Raw genomic sequence first — 25603 nt, 5'->3', positions numbered from 1 at the left:
AATTTGGCTTCTGGGAAAATTGGCCCTGGTTTGAGTACATATAACGTTCACAGGGTGTAAAGCAGCTTGCGCCCATTGCTTGCTGGGACAGGCTCCGGCTGCCCCACAACAGTGTATTGGATAAAGTGGTTAGAAACTGGATGAATGGATGCTTTACAAACAATGTTGGAAATCAGGCTGCTATAAATTGCTTAGCACATGTGTTATTTAAAGTGAAATTATGATTTCAGAATAACCTGATTACTTTTCTGATTCAAAGTAAGCAAGTTATAGCCAGCTCAACTAAGACTTGTTAGCTGCACACAGAATGTAAGTTTTCTACTGTACATCTCAATCTCCAGACCACATCCCAATAAAAAAAAAGTTTTGAAATCAAGAAAGTAGTTTACAAATGGAAACCAATACTTCCTGAGCCCTAGAGCAATTCTGCCTACAAAAATGGCCAAAACGCCCACTTCTGAAGTACCAGAATGTTATAGTACACTACAGGTTCTTTTCAATGTAATCCATGCCAGAGGAAGATTTACAAAGTACTTACTACAGGGGTGTAAATAAATGTGAAACTTATAATCTTATAATCATATTACAATAAAACTTGATCTCTGAAGATAGAAAAATCCAGGCCCAGGTAGTACTGGGGTAAAATCACATTGCTGTTAGAAGTGGTACTGATGAACCAATAGGTGGCACACTTTCCTATGGACCAAAAGTTTCAGATCAGGGCCTGCATTAGTCCAGTTTCAGAAGAGGTGTGAGATACAGTATGTTCTTATAGTGGCTGCTAAAGATCTCAGAGCTCTGTTTTACAGACTAGAGTGTCCTGCTTGAATACCAATTCAGGATTAATCTAGCTTTTCTAAATTTTCCCTTCTATTTTAAAACTCCTCTAATCCCTCATAACAGTGAGATGATGGCACAAAATGGCTCCTGTGGCTGGTGGTGGATTAAACAAATTGTCTTTGAAAAGATTAAGAAATAGATACTATGCAAATGCAAGCTATGCTAACATGTTTGATATTTACAGCAATTAAATGCCCTTTTATTTGTCTTGAGGTCCTGACAATATGTGGAGAGATACCGAGGAATCATAAAAAAACTGTGAACTAGGATCCCCAAAAAAACACAAGTAGTCCTTAGGACTAGTCACCAAATTCAAAGACTTTATCTAATTGTGTTATTTGTGGTTTTTAAAATAGATAATTATCATGTAATTGTAAGAAGCCACAATAAAATGAAAGTTTGTAAAATTTTATATCATTTTCAGTACAATATATCAATGGGTGTAAAAAACGAATACATTCAATTTGACTTGTTTTATTAAAAACAGTGTTTTACAGTGCACATTTTCATCAATATAACAGTTTAATTTTTCATTTGTGTTTCTAGTGAAAAAAATGGTATACAAGTAACATAAAGTGTAAAACCATAAAACCATCACTTTTTCTCAATCTTTTTTTTTTTGGTCTATTTGGCTGCAATTTACATCAAACCTTGACCATATAATGAATGGTAATTTTGTGGAATTTTCCATCTACAATGCCTTATGTCTTTATCCTTTTATTTGATGGTAGCAGTAACAAAAATTAACATAGAACATTAAAATGAAAGAAGTCTAATTATACAATATTATGGCATATTTTCATTTTAGGATTTTAATTAATACCACTGTCACACATAAATACATTACACACAGCAAAGAGTAAAACAAAATAAGGGTATTTTAAAGTTAATTGCTAGGTTTTGATCCTAGCACCCATTACTGCAATTTTAATATTATAAATCAAACTAGGAATAATCTTTAAAGTGTTACCATATTATGTAATATTAATGTATTTAACTTTCAGAGACAAAATATATTTAATGGAAGTATGATTTACAAAGAGTTTATTCTTTTTCAATTCACATTTAAATTTGAACCTTGAAAAAGTATTCAGACCCTTGCAGCTTGCGGACATGACACTTTGAAGAAGAAATCAGTATTTGTTATATACACAACCAGAGTTTGTGTGTTATACTCTCATTCATATAGGTTTCATCCCACAGTCCAAAGACATACTGGGAGGTTAATTGGCTTCAGGGAAAATTGGCCCTGGTGTGAATGTGTGTCTGTGTTTGTTTCTGTGTCTGCCCTGTGCACCCTTTGCTTGCTGGGATAAGCTCTGGCTTCTCCGTGACCCTGTACTGGATAAAATGGTTAGAAATTTGATGGATGTATATATACACAACATAGTCCACACATTCAAAGCAAACAAATGTAAAATTAAGTAAACACTGTAGACAATATAAAAGAAAAATTCTAATTGCATAAGTACTGTATGTAAACCATTTCCTCTGGCAAACCTAAATTAATTATGTTGTACAAAATTACTATCTATGTAAAGTGGTGAATTTCAAACAAAGATTTAACCATGAAGACAGAGAATCTGTCAAAACAGCTCAGGGATAATGAGACTCTTAATGCCTCTATGAGCTTGGCGATTTAGAACATTTTAAAGTGGAAGGCACCCAGACACTGCCTAGATCAGGCTGTCCCTCCAAATGAAGCAGTTGGCAAGAGGACACTGGTTAGGATTGCCACTTTGAGGCCAAGAGCAACTTTGAAAGAGTTACAGAGTTCATAGGCAGAGATGAGAGAAAATGTCCAAGGGTCAGAAATACCCCAAACCCTCCGCAACAGGGCTTGTATAGATGTGTAAAAATAACATGTCAAATCCTGCGTGGAATTACAACAAAACACCTAACTGATGCTGCAAGTATTTGGCAAAAGGTCCTGTGTACAGAAAAAATAACACTGAAAACTTTTGGTCTAAATGCAAAGTTAAATCTGACATACCCTAGACAGGGCATCATTGAGTCAGAACCATCCCTATTGTCAAGCAGGATTATACTGATGTTCTGGTTTATCGAGAATGATGGAAACATAGATTGAGCAAAATAGTAGCAAATCTTAGAGGAGAACCTGCTTCAGACCTAAAACTGGGACAAAACTTCAGCGGGATAATGAAGCACAAAGCCAAGCTACTGTACACTGGAGTGGCTTGCTAATAGGAAAGTGAATGTCCCTGAGTGGCCCAGTCAAAGTCCCGACTTAAATCCTATTGAGAATCTGTGGAAAGAAACTCCTGTCTATAATCGATCCCCAAGCAACTTGAGAGAGCCTGAACAAATCTAGCAAAAATTGCAACAAGCCAGTGTCCAATGTTGGTAGCCATATAGCGAAAACACATGTGCCTATAAGTGCTGCCAAAGTTGCATCCATCAAATATTGAGTTTATGGGTCTGAATACTAAGGTAAACAACATGTTTCAGTTTCTTTTCTTTAGTTTGCAAATTTTCTTATACATAGAAGTCTTCAGTTTGAGTTTTTGAATACAATATGTGTGTTTTGCGTCATTTTAAATTTTACAAAACAGGACTTGAGACAAGTCAGTATACTTTTGCAAGGGACTATATGTAATCAATAAGGCACCTTTTACCCAGTTCTAATTTTGTTTATTCTCCGCCATTGGCTTTTGCCTATTCCAAAAAAATAGGTCAAGAACAAAAAAACTAATTTCGTCTATTAAAATGTCACCATCCTGCGGGACAGATGATGACATCCTCAGACCTAATTAAATTAATCTTCTTCTCTATCTTCTTAATTCTTATTGAGTGCAAAAATTCAGACTGATAAATGTACTTTCCTGTTAACAAAGTTGTTGTCTTATTAGTCCATTACAATGCTTCATAAAAAGCAAAGTATTTGTAATGCTGTTTTTCCATTTCTTCTACATAAGAAGTATTCAAATGTAGCCACCTAATCATTACTACATACAGTACATTCCCTTATACATAATTCATGGGTTCCATGCCAACTGGAGAATTGTGTGGTCCTGTATCTCTGAAAAACACCTTGTGCGCTAAGGGGTCCAAAATTGTTATTACAAAAGCAATAATTTAAACTAAGCCAGTTGTATGCAGACTGTAAACCTTACTTAGACAAAAAAATATTGATTTCTGTATTTTTAGTAAGTTCTTTTAAGTTGTTTGGCTTTTAGTCTTATTTTTATTTTGTCTTTACAGTGTCTAAATTGCACATTTTACACCTGGTGTTCACTGACAGCATTGTATTTGTCACAATGTTCACTCTCAAACCAGTATGGTCATATTTATTTATGTATGGTTTGAATATTAAAAACTGATTTGAGGACAAAAAATGCAAACAATGTGATCCTTCAGGTTTTCCTAATAACTCCAGTAGAAGCTTTTGCTGCGTTTGAATTTGTTTTCACTTCAGTAACTAAGAAAGGGTGTTAATAGAAATGTGAACTTGAGGTCAAATAATTCACATGTGTTATCTTAGTATACTGTTTGAGTGTACTTTTATGACATAATGAGGCTATGATGGTAATCATATGTATCCCACATTATCTGAGGTGGTTGGTTTAGAAACATTATAAAATGTATACAAGATGCAAGCTGAGCTTATTTACTATTTTTAGAAGCAGGACTCTTCCCCATTATTTACAGTACGTTTTGCACAGTTGATGTAAATCGCCCACATAATGTACATGTAGGTGCTTCTACTGGTCATTTGGAAGCCAATTAGGTAGAAATAGTATTTGAAAAGATACAAAAAATTGTATTATTAATATCTGAGATACACAGACACACATTTTCACACAACACAATATATAGTATACTATATTCTCAAAGAGGCCTGAAACTTTACGCCTCCTTTTTTCAGTGAATTTCAGAAAAATTCCAGACTTAGAATAATTATCTGAAGGCTTTAAACAAAAAAGTCAAGAATAGCTTTTGTAGTCTGAGAAAATTGTTGGAAAATTTGTAATTCTATGTTATGATATGTTAAACTAGAATCACACCAGTCTATGGCTGTTGAACTTACTGTAGACTACAGCATTACATGTTTTCTAAGGCGGAAAGTACGGTAATATAATTATACAATCTCCAAAACATCAGTATGTATGTGTTTGTGTATTTGTAAACATACACATAAACAAGGATTTTGTAAGATCTCATGATATATTTTTGACTTGCTTGTCATATAATTTCTTTTTCATATAACCATTAGAGTAAATGCTGCAGTTTTATTACTGAAAAAATAAAGAACAAATATAAATTAATTCATATAGTATATATAGTGCAATATGATGGAAATTACATTTTAATTTTCTTCTCTATTAAAAAATAAATGTATTTATCTAGCTCATAGGAAAGAAATTGGTAATTCCCATGAATACCACTGTGATCCATACTTTGGCACTATTGATTAGGCCTGAGTAATACTCCTTCTAGAGTTCTCCTCTGAGATCAGGGCTGTTTTATTACAAACTACCTGTCAAAGAGTGCTATGTGATTTTTAAAATATTTTGTAATACTTTTTATTTCACTTTTTTCAATTATTTTCTAAGTGTATTTAAGAATTCCTCATTCAGAGTTTCCCATCTGCTATTCAATCACTCAGCAATGCACTGAATAGCTATAGGGGAACTCTGCCATACATACCTGGACTTAAATCTAGATATAAAAGTGGGTATCTATCATACATACACTAAACTTTAATATTGGGATTATTCAGTTTTACACATTGCCGTATATGTCACTCAAAAATTGCATCCATTTTTTAGATGTGATAACAAAGACCTAGACCTTTATGATAGGAGAAAATGTACAACACAGATCTTACCTTAATAAAAGTTTACAGTGGTGTATCACAATAAAAAAGTGAAGTTTATTAAAGCCAGTTTAAATCCTGCTGAAAGTATGCCAAAACCTAGAACGCAAAAGCTTGATAACCAAAGAAAACAACACCAAAACAAGATAAATGGGAAGTAAAGGCATAATAAACCTTTGGAAAATAGTTAACTGAAAATAGAACTAAATACCACAGTAAACTTCCATAAGGTTATCATCAGCTGAATTTCTGATTTACACCTACTAAACCTCTTCAGCAGAGGTCTCATTGCCATGTCTTGGGGGTGAGCGTCTGACTGGAGTAGCAGGCTCAAAGACATCATCTTCAATAGCTTCTTCAATTGGATTCATTTTTCCAGGCCTTGTGTGAGGGGACTTGTCTGAAAAAGAGGGATGAAGGCGAATTGACTTTGGTAGTGGAAAAAGGTATTAACCATTTACTAAATATATTACTGTATGTTGAACCTTCACTGGCTCATTTCATAAGATCCAGGCATAAAGCAAACAAAACTAGAAACTGTAACAAGACAGGAGATTCCAGTTATTTAACGCTTACTCGCTTAAACTGAAACTGAATTGAGTGTCCATAGATAGAATGTAATTTAATGTGCAAGGAATAATGAGCATAATTTTAATGAAAGCAAGCTTCTATTCTTGTTTCCCATTTTGCGATAGCATATCCGCAGTATATGTTTCCTAAAACAAAGAGAGTCTATGGCAAAAGTTTGGGAGGGATAACAGCAGGCAAGTTCAAACAGCCTCAGCTGTCCTGAATTGTAATTGTTCCTGATATAATTTCCTCAAGTAAAAAATCAGTGAACTTTCACAGTAAAAGTAAAGATAAAGTCCATGTCAGATACATCAGCTCATCAGGCCAAAGAGACCCTGGTTTCATGACTCCATCCTCCTGGATGGGAAAGTGATCCATCACTGTTACCATCTCCCATCAATGCTAATATAGCAGGGTGGACTGGAGCAACTGAAGTGAAGTACTGTACCTCATCAAGTGTACAATAGCACTGTCTGCAGAGGGGAGATGCCCCCATAGCCTCTCACCTATGAGTCCAAAAACGTACCCACTACTGCCTCCACATTCAAAGCAGGACATGCTAAATATGCCCTAGTGGCAAAATATGTCCACTGATCCATACCAAGAGTGGCAGGAGTATTCAAACATTTCTATACAATGCTCATGTTAGTTGATAGGTGCATCAGGCATCACAAAAGATCAGATAAAATACATACAAACAGTGAGATAAATAATATACAGTACACCAGAAATATGCACAAACCTAGCATGTTCTTTGATACCATTAACTTAATTGCTTTCAAAAACAGCTTACTGACAATCATGGTATCAGTTTTATCATGCTGTAGGCCTGACATCTCTTCAAAGACTAAAAATGTTTCGTTCATTGAAGGATACATAGAAGGGGAAAGGCTGAATTATAGTATAACTTGAGAGTTTACAGCAAACATAATAATTCTGTTGTAATAGAATAATCTGTTCTAAGAGCCAAAATTCAAAATGACAATGGTTTAGAGCATACAGAGTTGCAAAAAATGTCTAATCAAGGAAAGCAATTGACATCTGACTTGAATCATTTAACCTGAATCCAACTGAAATGTGATATGAAACTCAAAGTAGCAGCCTTGGCTAATGGTAAACCCAATAATTTGAGTGTTGTTTGCAATACTATATGCATTTACAAATGGAACAAAATTCAAAGAAGAGAAGCCAGCATTCCCGATAGGTAAAAGATATAATTTCATGTTACGGAAAAATATTATTTAATGATTCTAATTGTAACTGCAGTTAATACAGAAGATGGTAAGGAAATACTGAGAACAAGCTGAGAGAGTGAATATTTTTCATGCACTATTTTTAGTTGAAATTATTTTCTTAATATTTAAGGATAAACTCTTATTTTGACCTTTACTCCCGGTAAGTACATTTTTCAGTTTTATTTCTGTAGAACCAAGTCTTACATCAGCTTCAAAACCTTCCTGCTTTAATGGATTTTTAAAATACTGTCTCACCAGTTTCTTTACTTTCATGTTTCTTTACTTTCATTGTTAATGTGTGACTTGAATGTGTTTTTGTTAAAACAAAAAATTTAAACCAGCTCAAGGAAGGTCACAAACAAGACTGGAATGACTAACAGAATAGAAACACTGCCCCCATTTTAGTACATTATGTGCTGTAATCTTAATTTTGTTTAAAAAACAACATACAAAGCAGAATGTGCATGAATGTGCTTTTCCCTGTACTTACGAAGCGAAGATGCTGTTGAGCCGCGAAGGAACTGGTTTAACACATCATCAGTTTCACTTGTGCTGGCCATGCTGTTCCTCATCTGCATCATGGACAGCTGGGAGCACAGGCTTGGTTGGCGGTCAATTTTTTTAGCTGTCTGCAAAGGAACCAAAATCAAAGCATGAACTGCCATTGGACTACCTTTACCAAAAATACATCCTTTCGTTGTGTCAGTCCATGGTTATATAAAGCCGTACCTTATCATTCAGCGTGGGATCATTCAGTGAGTACAGCTTATTTGTAATATCTTTCCCAATGAGATATCGAAACACTTCATTTAAGAAAGGTTCAGATTCCAGGAAATATGTCAAGCGTTCTCTTGACCAGCACAAGAACTTGCAATTTTCCTCAGCAGTAATAGTTACCTGTGAAGATATGAATAACCACGTCTCACAGAAATATCTAGGAAATTTGCGTCTTCTCTTACTAAAAATCAGGGCCAAAGACTTAAAGCAATCTTGGCAAATATATTCTTGAGGGCTGTTCTAAAGAAAGCCCTCTGTTTTAAAGGGGTCCATGCTTCAATTTGACACACTCTTCTCTTTCATAATGTTAAAAATTTCTAATAAAAATGTTAATTATATTTTATTAAATAACATATGAGATAGAAAGTGTTCTCAAAGAATAAAATTAAATATCTAAGTTAAACATATGGTTTTGGAATCCAAAATTCTTTACAATAACATGATTAATTCTTTTAAACAGAAAACTGCCACAAACAGAAAAGTGAGAACTTTACATTTTAGTCAGGTGGCAGAAAATTATTATCTTAACTGATATTATGTTCGTATTAGTTATCTATATGAAAAGCCTTTTATTACAGCAGTATAAACAATGTTAAATGTTGCCTAAATATAAATTATGCTGAATAACATCAGCTTCATAAAAACTCTGAATAATGTACTACTAGATAACATATACATTTACAGGTTAAAAAAAACCACAACTTTAGATCAATTCAAAAAGTTGAATTTACCTGAAATTTTTCACCTCTGTTCATCTGGGTTGACCTGAACTCTGGAGAGTCAATGAAGGCATTGGTGTAAATATTATGAAGAAAATGCCCACGATACGACACCTTCATTCTAATATAAGAAATAAGGTTACATTAAACATAAGCCAGGAAAAAACTAAAACCAGCAACATTATTCCAAATTGGTTCTCTGTAAATGTAGAGGAAACCATTTAGATGTTTGGAAATATAACATATCCTGTATTTGATAGAAAGGACTCTGCACTGTTACCCATCATACACTTATATTAAGCTTTTGTCAAATTTTGTGTTGATATTTTCATCTATTTCTAAATGTTTTATCAGACTCTGTGAAAAACTAGAAATGTAAGAAGTTTAATAATAATGAAAAATGCTGTGTTATTCATCCTATCTAGGAAGGTCTATCCGGGGTGCAAAGTATGCTACACCCTGGCCGGGAAGCCAGTCCATTACAAGACAGACAAACACGAACGCACTCACACTCACACCAGGGCCAGTTTTCCCAGAAATCAATTAACCTATGAGTACTGTATGTCTTTTGAGTGTGGGAAGAAACCCATGCGAACACAGGGAGAACATACAAACTCCACGCAGACAGCACCACAGGGATTGGATGTATTTTTTTAATTATAAAAAATATCTGTTCCTACTGTATGTATTTGTGGAGCTCTTAGGTTTCAATTGCCCTGAGTTCAGTCCCCGAGATAACATTGGTCAATACAGATTTCTGAGGTAAATGGAACAAAAGTGTTCATACTTTCCCTTGAGCAGGATGCTCAGCCTGTCATCAACAGATGTCTTATCCTCAGCAGCATATGCCTGTCCCTTCTTCAGAGACTGGATGGTACAAAACTGACCGGTCAACCTCTGGAACATATCCTCACGTACATGAAGGGGCTCGAACATTCTTTTGTAGACAGACTTCAGCTCCCTGTCAATTTTTATCTGTAGAAAAAGGACAAAACAAGCAAACACACTAAGCTTATAAATGATCCTGTAACAGTTCATTTTTAAATTTAAAAAAAGTAAACACAAAAAAGTACACTGAAATAATACTATTTAAGAATTATTAAGCAGTTATAAAAGAATTAACTGCTTACCAGAACACTTTTTTTCAATGGCTTCAGAATATTTGCATCAATGAAAGTGTAAAAGCACCACAGATTATAGTTATTAATAAATATGTATATGTAAACACCATCTGAAGAGTGCACAAATCCAAACGGTACTTTTCAGCATAATTTACTGAACCAAGGGTAGGAGTTACAAGCTGTAATGAATTAAGCCAGTTATAATTCTGTAAAAAATTAAGTCATTGGTATTGAATTTAATTTTGTATGGTTTGTTGATAGGGGACATTCAGAAGTTCAGCTTTCTGAAGAAAATATAACATTCAATGTTCCAAATCCAAATAGCCAATTTCACAGTCACTTATGTATATATGTGGAAGATATCTTTCACAGACCACCATAAATGTTACTCTGATTATTAACCTAGGAAATCTGAAATATCTAGGATGGACAGGGAGTTTAGTTTTTTTCCCCCAATTAATGTATTAGAAATATATACGGCATATTATTCAGAATAAGCACTCAACCAAAAATGTATGAAAGAAACTCATTGAAGTGTTTACTGCAGTGTAGTAGAAAAGTTTCTGGACTAATGGCTAGTGGGCTGCTTGAGCCTTTGCTGCAGACACTGCTGGTGTACCTTACGTAAGGTACTTTACTCAGCTGTATGAATGGGGAATAACATTTGCTCAGTGTCTCATGCAGTGGGTAGCCACTTCTCTGTTTTCTTAATATCACATGGTCCAGAGTAAGCTCTGATCTGACAAATCATTGTACCTCAAATATGGAAGTTACCTAACCACAGTACTTATTGGTGATAAGATTTTGGACTCATAACTGACAGGTTGGCTCAAGCTCTGTTGCGGACATTTCTCATTGTACCCACGAGAAATGTAATTTCTCGCAGTTTCTCCAGTCCACCCAGCTGTGCAAGGGGGGACCAGCATTGATGGGGGTAATCCCTGCGATGGACTGGCGTTCCACCCAGTAAAGTCAATTGCCATGGGCACTAGGAAGAGCTCTGGGCCGATGACTCCTTTATGGACTTTACCTTCTATTTATTTAGACATGTTAACTAGTCACATGCAAATAGATATCTTCATTATACATTACCGAACATTTAATAGTTGGACTTAAACCGAGCTGTGGGCTGCATTTTCATGACATTGAGAATAACATAAGTATGTTGCCTATTTTGCAGAATTTAAAACTTATACTGTATGTCAACAGCAAGTTTCCCCATAGAAATAGGTTATGAAACCTTGAAGGACACCAGGGTGAATCTCTGTGTCTACACAAAGATAACATAGGGTGTTTTCCACCTTATTTTTATGTTGCATAAGTGCAAATATTTGCATTTATGTTAGTGATCACATATAAAAACCAAATGCAATTAATTTAGATACATAAATATAATTATATTAATTTCCACCTAAATTAAAACATAACTCCTCTGGTATGTTCTGAATTTATTTGAAAAGAAACCTAGCATTTATTTTTGTTTTGCAAAAAATACTAACAGACCACTACCAAATACAAAAACATATAAACAAGAAAAGATAGAAAATCTATTACTATTTGAACACTAAGTCCACACCATGTTTAGGAAATATGCACTTACAGGTCTTCTTTTGTATAAGAGGTAAAGGAAATGCATGAAATTCATAACAAGGAACACAGAATTCCAAATCATGATATCCAAGGCACATCTGTACAGGGTTGCCCAGGCAATAAAAAGTGCACATCCTGAAAAATATCAGCATAAGAATTACAAGCCCCATTCATTAGGCAAAAAACAGACAGTATTTAAGCCATTTTTTTCTGTCTAGCCAGTGTTGAAAATCTCTTTAATGATGCCTTTTAACTTGCTATTAAAGTTTAATACTTTCTAGGCAGAGTAAATGAAAGCATTGTATTTAATAATGTCATTAGTGCTATGATTTTTTTTATGTCATTAGTGTATTTAACAAAGTTGAACTGAAGCAGACTGTAGTCTACTTCCATGCCATTCCCTTACAGTAACAATTAATGGATATTTGATATCCACGTTTATTTGATATAAGAGTTTACTTGATTCATGCCCTGTGTGAAAGATCTAACTTACCCTGTTCTTAGTCAATTTTATATTTTTGGCATTTCAGCCACAAGGGGGAGAACGTGAGAGCTGATGGAAATGGATTATAGAGCAAAGCAAGGCACAGACACACTTCTTATCCTCTTTGCTGTGCTTTCAGAGGAAAAATGCTTTTAAAAACAAATGTTAAAATAAGCAAAGAAGAGCAAAAACCTTTATGGATATGAATCAGGCTGCTTCAAAATTCAAGAGACACTGTATTTGAGAGCTACTGAAATGCTTATGCTGTCAATAAAAACCGGCACCAACAACTAAGTTTGTTTACATACCTATTATCAGCATGGTGCGCAAAAATATCATATGCAGGTTGAACGTAGTTGGGATAATAAGGCCGACGGCGAAACAGAGATTAGCCATGTGGAACACAAAGTGGTGGACTTCTTTCCAGTCTTCACAAGAGGTCACATTTTGCTCTGCACTTCCGCCACTTACTATTGTGCTATAATCCATAGGTAATGTAGTCAAAAAGTATTTGGTTGTTTCTGTGGAAGCTGCCATTCTGGAACTCTAACTAAAATAGGAAAAAGAAATTGAAAGAGAAAAACAATTACCATTTAGCTGTTATTTACTAAATAACTGCAACAGAGTAAAGGGCTATGGTTCAGTGTGTATTCTGTCATATGATGTACTCTGAGTATGTCTTTTGTACCACAAAAATACTTTAAGCTATAATTGTTTCATTTTTATATAACATTCCAATTCAAAATGATCAATATCCAATGGTATTTATTTTAATGAACATCAGGGTGTGGGAGCCTGGAACAAGATAACCTGACATGTTCAGATCAGCTAGCTACTAGGATACAATGTTAGATGAACCAAAAGACCACCTTTCATGTGTAACCTTTCTTACGTAATTATTTCATACACATAAATGTACAAGCAAATTATAGAGCTAGTACCTGAAAATCCAAACATATTTATCTTGTATCTGCCCCTTCTCAATCATTACATCAGCATTATCCTTTTCAGTGAATACTAGGTGGGATTAGCCTTGGGTAAAGGCTGTAAATCAAGAGGAAATCTTTTTTTTTTTTAAATCTTATTTTAAGCTTTGATTAATCATTTTCAGTGAATATTTGGAGTGTTGTGTTTAAAATTTAAATGTTATTACATTAATGAAAGGAAAAAAAACATTTATATATTTTCTGTAAGCCAATGGTTTTTTAAAGGAGTTATGAGTTTCTTATAAACAGATGAAAGAAGACTATATTGTGTAAGTAAAACTGTATTTATAAAATATTATCTTCCTACAATATTTTCTTTCTTGCACTGTTTTCTATTGTCATCTCTCTAAAAAACTCAAAGAAAGAAAATTTTATTTTTACTAAATTACTCTAATAATGGGGAAAAAACGCTATTTAATAAAAATATAAACACCAAAGTTATTTTTTAAACATTTGTAATTTGTTGGTGATGATAATAATGTAACCAAAACTTAATAACCGTTAATTTAATTACCGTCTTAATTAATTATCATGTCATTTCACTTTCACATAATTAATTTTTTGTTAAGATAATAATCCAGGTATCTAGAAAAAAACTTAACAAGCTTTAGATCTTAAATACAATCTGACACTGGCAAGGCATTAGAAGTCATGAATATTACCTAGATAAAAAATCAAATGTGATATACAAATATTATATATAAAAATTAATCACGATTTTTATCCTTGTAACATGTGCTTGGGTGTTCACTTGGATGATGTACGTACAGAGGAACAATCTCACTCTCAACCATATTACATATTGTGCTATGTTACCAGGTCTATTTATTGTCTGTATCAGTAACAGTATAGTAATGTTAAAAGACATGTCAGTTCTTGATCAAGTCAAATCTTTCAGTACACATTAAATATTTAGAAAATACTGGAAGTAGATGCCTAGATTGTTACAAATATATTGTTAAATTAACAAATAGGTCAAACTGGTATTTCGTAATACCTACTTGTTAATTTCTGAAGGATTTAAGAGGGAAACCCAGCTGTTTTATTGAAATCTATTAAGAACTAAAAGTTGACTTTGTAACTATGTAGACCTTAACTTTGTTAAAATATATTGTTTAATCTTTTTTTAAAGAAATTTTCTCCACATGATCATGTGACTTAATTTGGTTTATTTTCTTATACGTATACAGTGTTTGCTGAACTTCCAGTGTATAACCTGACACCGTTATTGTTATTGTAAGAATTTAAGAGGAGTAGTAAACACTACTCTTTGTTCTTATTCAAAATGATACAACATTACAAACGTAAAATATAGAAGTACACGTAATGCAATTATATTCGCAAAACACGAGTATAACTTACAAACATTCCTTAAATTAATTTTATTATTCGGTCTTTTAAAGATATTTTAAAACATCAGTATATAAATAATAATTATTCAATGCTACCGTAACTTCTGCTTCATGAAGGTCAAAGTTAAAATATGCTTCAGAATCTAACTCTGCGGTTACTAGTACCTATAGCAGAGACCTGGTAGTTCCAGGTCAGTAATTTGCCTGTATTCTTTAAACATGATTTAGTGTGCCTCGAAAATACGAGTAAGTTTGTTTACAAAGTAGTATGTTGTGCTTTTTTGCAAGAAATGCCATCCAACCTAAATTGCACAAAATGCTACTGAGAGTAAAGGTCCAAACGACATTAAGTTAGTATGTAAAAGATACAATTGCAATATAAAACCTAAAATATAAATGCATGCCAGACACTGTTACAAGTTAAGGTTATTATGTTTCTTCACTAACAGCTCGTCACCATGCTTCCTTCCACCAACTTTCTTTTTCGTCCAAATTAAAAAATGTGTGATGGTGCGACCAGCAATATTATTAATGGAATAAAAATATCACAACAAACGTTAAGAGACATGTGACACGGAAACTCACCTTACACGAACCTTCCCCGAATGCTGATTTTTTTTTTGTCTGATTTTAATAATACCAAATATATCTACTTTAACAGGGAGCTGTCAAATTCCAGTTCGAAAATCTATGGACTGAAATCTTGCTATATGCACTTACCGTCTCTTGTAAACACCTCTCGGTAAACTGCACAAGAAAATACAAGCTATAATAATCAATAAAGAAAAGAAACCTAACAAAAAAGAAGGTAGAACTGTAACTGTAAACCCGTATGAAGCAGGGCTGCACAATGTGATCTTCGCATTCCACCTCTGCTGCTGACAGTCTTTTACTAAAATGGGCAAGGAGCGAGGGAACAGCCGTCTCCGCCGCCCAGACATTCCGAGTGTGCATAGTGCAGGAACGCCACCAGGGGGAGACAAAGCAAACTACAGGAGAATTTATAAATATTATTATTTAACTTTTTTAGCAATCATATTTTCGCGACCAAGATCGAAGGCCACCTTGATATTTTTGTTATCTTGAGTCTTTGAAAACAAGTAAGTAAGCCATGGATGAAAATCGCGGCATATGGAAGTCTTCATAGTAAAAGATGACTTCATAGCTAACATAGCTAAATTTCGACGCAAAACACCGTGACTTCCTTATCGGATTAATTTTACAACGGGATGGTTTTGAGAAACTATTCAAACAATAGTCTCTGTTTACAATTTGGAATGGAGTGAATGACAGCAAATTTAATCGTTTCCACTGGGTATGCTTTTTCCTGTAAGGCTACAGTAGTCTTTAAAAAAAAATTACAGTCCTTACAGCTGACTTGACAATATGCAAGGTGCGTTCAGCACCCTGGACAGCGCTTTAAGGTGACAGGTAATCTCAGATCCCTTGTCAGTGTATTTTACAGACTGTACTCAAATGTTGATCAGGGAAGTGCTGACATTAAAGGGAAACGGCAAGAATAACAATCAACATTATGAGTTTTACTTCATGTCTGCGTCTTGTCGACTGGATGTTAGTTATCAGCCACGAGTCAGTGTTATGTCTAAAGAAAATTGTTTTAGAGACCCATCACAGAAAAATGTATACTCGCAAAAACAAAGAAAAAATAATTTAAAATAAGTGTCCTTAAATTAAGGCAGAAGTATGAAAAAAAAATTATCACAATTTGAAACTGCCAAACATTTTAGTACTCTGAAGCATAGTTCTTAGCATACAGTGCATCAAATAAATCATATGGAATGCTGCAAGGCAAATTGTTAATTATATTAAGAACCCCCAAATTATATTGTGTTTTACAGTCTAATATGATGGGTTTTTTTCCATTTTAGGTGAGACTGTAAGATCAGGAACGTTTGCTCTATTATTTATGCAAATACTTCACCAGCATTTTTTGAAAATGTCTAATAAGCAGAACATTGTTCACTACTCCACAAAATCTTATTTTGCACAGTCTCTAATATAATTGTGAAATGGTTAATGCAGGCCAGAGAGAGAGGAAAGGAGTAAATATGTGTTTTTGCTTGTAAGCACCTGAATTCGCAACGTGTTTCATATAAAACATGCTCTTATATATTACTTTACACCTCTTGTATGAAAGACAAGTTCAACGTGCATGCAACTTAAAAATAGCAAACATTTATTAGGATTTTGAAAAAAAAACATTTCTGGAAGGGTATAATCATAAAATAAACAATTTCATTTTTTTCCCTTAACACAGAAGAAACAACTACCACCACCACCACCACCACCAACAACAACAACAACAACAACAACAATAATGGTTTAACATCACCTTGAAGCTTAATATACTGCAGAAACTATTATGGGAAAATTACAAGGCACTTCACTACATTCAATTGTTAATCAAAAACAATCACATTTTGTTTACTGTATTGTAATTATTCTATTTACAACAGAATCCTTACAGTACATTAACATTATATGCAAAAACAGTTGGAAAAAAAGAGAACATTTTGAAATTTAAGGGAGAAAATGACTCACTACAATGAAGAACAAATTTACTGCAGATCCATTTACAACAATATACTTTCAGTCCAAAATTCAAAGCTTTGACCTAATTTTGCTTTCAGTCAAAGAATGAGTAGGCATGTTAAAAAAAGTTAAAACATAATAGTTATTTGCCACCTACGCTGATTACTTCTTTACGTGTATGATTTAAGACTTAACATGAAGCAGTACACAAATCATGGATATCAATGTCATGCTAAACATTACAGTTCGTCTTATCTCATTTGATGCTTTACAGTTTATCAGTTTGTAGTAGTTACACTTTGATTCGATCATCTGTACATGCTTTTAAATGGGTTTAAACAGGCTTGTTATGAATTAAGTATGTATTTTCGTCTGCTAACAGGAATGCTCCAACACCATTCCAGCCGAGATATAAATAGGCCAATACTGGTAAAAGTGTCTATGACTCATCATGAAAGCTACCCTGCATTCGAACTAGCTTAAGACATGTGCTTTTCATTATTAGACCCTGTGCAAATCATTTTGTATTTTATGACAGCGTTGCATGTAATTTAGATTACTGCAGTCAATCAAAAGGCAAAATTCTTAATAAAATGTATTTTACTCTACACTACAATAAATACATCTTTCCTGATCCAAGTACAAAGTGTTTATTTTGATTTTTTATTTAGAGTATGTAAATAATATACATTTATTACAAAAGTTTTGACCTCTACTTCTACCAGTGGGTAATAAACAGTAATTTCACTGACCAAGACACAGGTCAACTTTCAAAATATCACCTACATTTTCTACATGTTAACTTCCCCATACAGTACATTACATCTCTCACAGGCATGAAGGGACAATTTAGGATTACACTTATTCAATATCACCACATAAGAATGACTTGAGTATATAGTATATATAGTATATTGGACTGAGCTGTAATGATCAACTCTGAAATATACTTGTAGCACATAAACAAACAGTGGAATTGTATAAGGCTTTATTGTGATTATGAAAATGTATTAAAAGAAGGATAAATATCAATGTGTTTAAAGAAAGCAATGACTGCAATTATAAAATACTATAACTCTATATTTACAACAGCAAATTTCAAATGAACTGCTTTAAACGTACACAAAACTTTGACATCTCCACATCAATTTTAGGCATAGAAAACAAGATTTAAAGGAATTTGCTACACTATAAGACTTTCCTTGAGTATCACTATTTCAGTATTTCAAATTTCATATGTTTAGGTCAGACATGTTATATTGCAAGTACTGTAAGAATTTCAAATTGAAACCATTTTAAATTTATTTAATCTTTCATTTTAAAAGTCAACCCCTGTTCCCCTGAGATATTTCAGTACAAATTTAAAGGCCAAAGACATATTCTTATGCTCAAGTCAAATAATGATCAATAACACTATGGTGTTCTTCTGTGGAAAAACTAAGCTGGATAGACCAGTGGTTCGGATATTATAGCACAATTATAGTCACAATTTATTGGCAGATCTGAGACATTTGATGACGTATTTTGATAATGTAATTGACTTGTGACTTTGTATACCAGGGTGGTGCAATTTTCCCTATTCTTCTTTGAAAAATGTGCTTGAGCTCTGTCAGTTTGGTTGTGGATCATTGATGAACGGCAATCTTCAAATCTTGCCACAGAGTTTGCGAGTCACTGTGCAGCTGAAAGGTTAAATTTCATGCCAGTTGCAGTTTTTTTTTGCAGACTGAAGCAGGTTTTCCTCTAAAATCTCCCTGTTCTTTACTCTATTCATTTTCTTTTTGATCTTGACAAACATCACAGTCCCTCCTGAAGAGCCCCGCAACATAATGCATCCTTAGCACAATGAATGCTAATCACAGAAACCAGTATGTGACTTCTCAAAGTAATTATATGCAACTGATCTAATTTAAATTTGTCATAGCAAAAGGGTGAATACGTATGCAATCAATACTGTATGTGCAGTTTGTCCTGACATTTACCTATAAAAGTATTCAGTGTGAGCAATCAAATTGAAAAAAATAATGTAAAAAAGTGTATACATCATTTTCAATTAAACAAAATGGAACATCAGTAGAAGTGAATTAAAACCTTTGAAAGGCAGTGTTTAAACAAGGATCTACTGTGGATATCAAGAAATCAGGCCAACACTTCATTGAAAATTAATTTTCAAAATAAAATATAATTCTGAATGTATTGTAATAGTTACTTTCAGACGATAGAGATACATATGTAGTACAACGCTTTGTAGTATTGTTTATTTGTGCTGCATACAGTTCATAATTAAAAAGTCAGCACTTTCCCGGAGTAAAAATGACTAGAAAGGCAACTGATGAGAAACCGACCATCAATAAAATTATCCGACTGTGCTGATCAGCAGAGTTCCTTTCGACGAGGATCAGATTAACTCTACTGCTCTGGTTCTTGGATGCCTCTCTTTTCTAAATCCGGGACAACCACGTGACAGAAATTGGGTAATCTGAGATCATATCGAAATCCATTGCTGTCATAGGCCTTGTCGCTGAGTGAGTAGAGTTTATCTGCTATGTCATTCCTGACCAGGAGGGAGAACACTTTGGCGATATAACGGTTCTTTGCAAACAGTAAATAAAGTTTTTTACGCCTCCAGCCTACATATCGACAATGAGTGTCGGCTGTCAGTGTAACCTGTGGAGGAAAAACATTTCAGTAACATTTCCCGTTTCTGGAAATCAAGTTGAACTGCAACAATTAACATTACGACATTTGAAAAGTTTAAAAGTGAAACATAAACGTTCATATTCAAATGAAAGTCAATTCAGTTTTAGCCCTAAGAAAGAACTATTCGCAAAAAAAACATCCAACACTGAAAACACCGTAAAAAAACACCGGAACTGTTGAATATGTCGATAAAATAGTTTACTTTAACAGTGATATACCTATTTTGCGTTTATCAGTCTTATAATTTTAGCAAGTCTGGTCAGTCTGATTACAGAGGTGTGCAAACCGGGATGCATCAGCTTCACGAATACCTTTCGTCAGTTTCAGTTAAGTAAATTTGAAATTAATGCACTCTAACATTCATGGAACATTCTTGAAACAGTTACCTGAAACATCCCCTCTTCTGATGGCCTGAGAGAATCCCATTCTGGTGAATCAAGGAACTGGTAGGGGTAAATATAGTGTAAAAACTCACCGTTAACCGTTACCTGGATTCTGCCAAAACAAAAATACCGGTTACATTATAAGAACTGTATGGGTATAACTAAAATGGTACACGCATTAAGATTAATATAAAGTACAAGAGAGACACACGCTTAACTGTATTAATTTAAGGTGAACGAAAATCTACATTTCTAACCTACCTTCCAGACAAAAGAATGGAAAGTTTCTCAATTGCCGTTTTGCCTTCCATTGCATAGCAATGGTCTTTTTCGATAGTGTGGATCTGTCCTTCGGAGCAAGAAACTATCTTCCCATAAGCGGTAAGGGAAACCCCCAGTTTTTTGAACATAAAACCATAAAGATCTTGTAAGTCTTTATCAAAGGTGACACTCCGGAGACGATATGCTACGTGGACGATTTGAAGCAGACAGATCACAAAAAGGCTGAAATTCCACGAAAAAGTATCTGCTGCACACGCATCTAACCATGCCCAAATCGACGAGCAGAGAAAACCAAGTGCCACAAAGAAAAACAAGTAAAGAAGCCCATAGAACCCGCTTCCTCCCATGAAACCCAAAACTAAGAAAATATTGGCGAGATGGCAGACGGCACCTTCCACATCATCCTTCCAGTCAATGCAGAAAGGGAGACCATCTATCACCGTGCTCCACAAAGTTGAGTTATCGTCCTCCAAATACACTTGCTCCATTGAATAACTGGACGCTTAAAAAGAACTTGATTGAAAAGGTTTATGAATGTGACAAGTAAGTTTAAATCGCATTATCTTCAAAAGCCAACAACACGTTTGAGAGGATCCTAGAAGCTTCAAGTTCTAAAATGAAAACGCAATAAATAATCTCCGGTCCTAAAATGTAACCACAGACTTTGGCGTCTCATCCTCACTTTGAACGATCTGCCGTGTGCTTTCTCCCCCAGGTCCCGTTGCCTTCCGTTTTCAGAGGTGAAAACCTGAACGGATCTACCTTATCCTTGCATTCGCAAATGCTGCTGAAAAGAACCGGGTACGTGGGAAAGAACTATGCTTTGGACTACCTAGGTGCATAAAATCTACTTCAACAACGAGCATCTGAAATGGGTGCGGTGTTTTTACCATCTGGTAAAGAAGGTAACATCCTCCGCCGAATATAGGACCGAAACATATAGGCAATATTGATTCTGAAGAGAGAACAATAACAGTATAATAAAAATGACTATCAGTGTGCAAATTCTAGAAACTGGTTTATCGACCACTTTCAGCGTCTCAGCGTGTAGGCTATCACAAAATGCTACTATATTCTAAACGCCCTATTTATTAGAAACGATATTGTCATAACTGTCATTCGTATGTTTTTAAAGAGCACTTGCAATGAAGACTGGCAATCCACTGACTCCACTGTCGAAACGCTCATTTTGTATATTTTTCCTTACATTTTTTTTGTTTTTGTTTTTTGTATTTTTAAAGAGTACATCTTCCAAATGTTATCCAGTGATCACACCTTTGCCTTCACTCCAAGTCCCTGAGTAGAACATTTTTAGAGTGTCTTACATCTTAGTTTAATCACCATTTTAATGCATAGAGTGCCAGTCAAAATATCTCATACCTTAATACAGATTAAAAACACCAGGGATAGATCAAATAAAATAACTGAAACTGAGACAAATTGATCTTTCTGATATTCTATCTAAAGTGGGATTATTAATAATGCACAACCCATTGCTAAATGACTTGTGCTAACTGAACAGAATTCACTGCTGTACTGAAGTCATGAGACATCTTAGACACAGGCCTTGCAGTATACTGTATACACTTTTATTAAACTGATAAGAACATAAATGAGCATCAGCTATTTAGTTAGAGACTCAACTAGGTTTCTACAATTGTAGCACCTTTGATTTGTCATTATGGAGTCTTCAATTAAAAAAGTAAAAGTACATACTGTACAAAAAAAGGTATTACGAAGTCTTGTAGTACTGTAGCTATTTACAGCTCCTTATAAAATCCAATTTATTTTCTGTCATTCCTCATCATTAACATGGTTTATTTTATTCTCTACACCAGCAGTTCCTAAGCGAGGATCTGGAAGAACACTGTCTTTTGTAGTTTTTGCTTAATCATGAGCAAATGAATCTAAGTTTTCTATTTGGGGCATATTTACTCATTTGCATTTGGCTCTTAAAAGGTCAAATGTCATCTCTATTTGGTATAATTTCTATACTGACATCTGTGTTTCAAATCAGCACTGATTCAGTTGTGTTGACTGAAAATTAACCAATTGCACTTCTATAAAAGGAAAGACCACTCAATGTGGGAGTGTCTGATACAGTGTCATTCCCACCTGTGTCTGTTCATCATAATCAATGAGCTGTTTAATCATAAATAACATTAAGCAAGTTGTGGAGAGTCCTTCTAGAGATGGGAAACCACTGCCTCACAAATCTATAAAGTTTAAGGCTATTTTTTGTGCCGGAAAATACACGCATATCAGGATGAACTATTTATTGCATATAACTGTTTCTTTAAACATAATGAAAATTGAAAGGAAAAAGTAGGACAATGCAAAATGTCTAAGAGTTTTGCACAGTTTGTTTTATATTACTGTATGTGTTTTAATGTGAACCAACTATCCTGAACAGTGCCGTCCCTCAGGAAATGTGACGACGCTGAAGGTGATATAGACCCAAGACAGTAAGTGCGACAGACCAGGGAGAGTGGCCGGCTCAAAGCACCACGGGCACAGAATAGGGTAAAAAGTCAAATTAAGTCCGCTGACATAAACTGGGAGCTGGGGCTGTTGGGGTGCTCTCTTCTGTCCAGGAGCAGATTCCTGCGTCTGGGTTCCCTGGAAAAGTTGGCTGCACAGAGAGGGCAGGCAGCTGCTTGAGGGGTGGACATCTCACTGCAGTTGCTTGGGGTGCAGGCAGGCGGACTGGAGAGCTGTAGCGACCGGAGGGTTGAGTCAAGACACAAGCTCTTAAGAGACCAGGCCTGGCATGTGCTGTTGGTGAAACGCCCGGAAGAGGACGGAACCAATTTCCCAGGCACCATCTGGACTGGTCCGGTGGAGACATCTGCTTAGGCTGGGTCTCCGCTTCAGACTTGACGTCCAGTTCCCTCTCAGCCACTGGAATCCTCTGGGCAGCACAGCCATTGAGAAAAGCTCTCAGACGGAGCCCTAAGGAACTGGAAACCAGGGACAGGAAGGGCTCCACTGGGAAACTGGAATGGTGGCTCAGGAGTGAGATGAAGATGTCATTGCTGGCCACTGAAACTGCAACACGCCCCGCCGGAGAACAGTGAGGGTGGGCACAGCTACGCCCCACTGTAGGGTGGTGGGGCAAGTGTAACACCAACACAATAAAAGATATGGATCAATCCAGAATAATGCAATTTCCAAGTTTTAGTGATCTTACAGTTTTCCCAGTTGCTTATTCACTGTGACCAAATGCACACAGAGAGCGATCTGATCTCAATACAAAATTCCCGGAACAATGCACCAGCTCTGCAGAACTGAACACACATTCATTGCATTCAATTTGCAATTCAGGTTGACTCATGTTGCAAAACACGCCACAGAATCCTCAGTGTATAAGCACATTAGTCATTGTAAGAACACTTGGGCCATTACTACTAATACGTGAAACCCCTGGTAACACTCAAAGTGACAATGAAGTACAACAGTCCTCACCTGAACAAACACAGTCAAATACTTTCACTCAGTTCTCCAATATAAAAAAGGTTGTAGAAGTGGTCAGTACAGAAAACAATTGAGCAACAAAGAGCACATAGAGCAAGAGGTAGGGGGAAATAGAGGAAGACAACACATTTCAAATGAAAGAAGAGCCATTCTGATTGATAATTAAATAAACAATGGAATGAATATGCGGGAAACAGGACGAGAAGTGTAATAATAATAATTAATAATAATTGCTTACACTTATTTAACGCTTTTCTGGACACTCCACTCAAAGCGCTTTACAGGTAATGGGGACTCCCCTCCACCACCACCAATGTGCAGCATCCACCTGGATGATGCGATGGCAGCCATAGTGCGCCACTGATATCTGATGCTTCCCACACATCAGCTATCAGTGAGGATGAGAGCACAGTAATGGAGCCAATTCATAGATGGGGATTATTAGGAGGCCATGATTGGTAAGGGCCAATGGGAAATTTGGTCAGGACGCCGGGGTTACATCCCTACTCTTTTCGAGAAACGCCCTGGGATTTTTAATGACCAGAGAGAGTCAGGACCTCGGTTTTACGTCTCATCTGAACGACGGCACCTGTTTACAGTACAGTGTCCCCGTTACTATACTGGGGCATTAAGACCCACATGGACTGCAGGGTGAGCGCTGCACTAAGGTTGCTGCTGGCACCACTAACACCTCTTCCAGCAACAACCTTAGTTTTTCCCAGGAGGTCTCCCATCCAGGTACTGACCAGGCTCACACCTGCTGAGCTTCAGTGGGTTGCCAGTTGTGAGTTACAGAGTGATATTGGGCCATGTTACCCAATCTGAGCTGGTTCACTGTAGTTTGAATCATCTGAACCTTTAGGACTGAGAACAGGTGAGTGGGTAGAAATTAAAAGTAACTTGCAGGATATTTGGCCCTCATAGCAGCAAGATGACAGCATGTTGGAGCATGACTTAGCATAGTTTGTATGCAGAATTCAGAGAAGACCAGTGGCTGGTGGGTGAAACCAACTGCTCACCCCCAGAACAAGAGGCTGAAATAGTTAACATGGTGTTGGCAAATACTGTCCTAAAACTCAAAGAAATCCAACACCATATACAAGAGGACAATGGAATGTTTCACAACGTGGAACGTACAGTACAGTGTATCCATATCCACCATTGATCGCGTGCCGAGAAGGCACAGGATGTCTATGAAGCAAATATATCGTGTGCCATTTGAGAGAAACAGGGATCATGTGAAAGAAATGCGCTACTTATACATGCAGGTAAGCTATGAATCTCCATACAGTAGGAACAAGTAATGGGTTTATTCCATGGCACTTGTCTTGCACAAAGGTGTAGGGGAGTAGTGTTTCAGTATACAGTACTGTAAGAAAAATGCACAATGTCCTCATCACTATACCTATATAATTATGTCTTTATTCAGAGTAAAGACATTTTTATTTTATTTTATTTTGTCATTTGGGACAATGTAAGCTTCTACCGTGCAGTGGTTTTCAGGGAATGGTTCACCAACCAGCCTTAAATCCAGGTTGTCTTCCTTCCACCATATTCTCGGATTGAGGAATTTTTTTCTGCATGGTGATGGAAGGTTTATGACTGTAAGCCTTATGAGCCAGTCAGTCTACTCCGGGCAATGGAAGAGACCTGTGGTGATGTTCGTGTAGATGCTTGCCAAGCATGGATTTGTCATGCTA

General features: G+C 35.6%; 1 protein-coding gene across 1 annotated transcript; it reads right to left on the bottom strand.

The window, feature by feature from the left end:
• Positions 1-1298: 1298 nt before the first annotated feature.
• Positions 1299-21329, bottom strand: LOC148674930 (uncharacterized). The gene is made up of 10 exons (XM_088623462.1): positions 20409-21329; positions 20151-20259; positions 19477-19731; positions 12482-12719; positions 11700-11824; positions 9766-9953; positions 8991-9099; positions 8212-8379; positions 7973-8111; positions 1299-6077 (listed from the first exon to the last, which is right to left on the bottom strand). The coding sequence occupies exons 1-10, from the start codon at positions 20915-20917 to the stop codon at positions 5941-5943; spliced, it is 1977 nt and encodes a 658-aa protein (XP_088479588.1). The 5' UTR covers positions 20918-21329; the 3' UTR covers positions 1299-5940.
• Positions 21330-25603: the final 4274 nt, after the last annotated feature.

This window comes from Lepisosteus platostomus, chromosome 3 (assembly GCF_059453375.1).
Source record: "Lepisosteus platostomus isolate fLepPlt1 chromosome 3, fLepPlt1.hap1, whole genome shotgun sequence".
Classification (NCBI taxonomy): Eukaryota; Metazoa; Chordata; class Actinopteri; order Semionotiformes; family Lepisosteidae; genus Lepisosteus; species Lepisosteus platostomus.
This window is presented reverse-complemented; position numbering and strand designations above follow the sequence as displayed.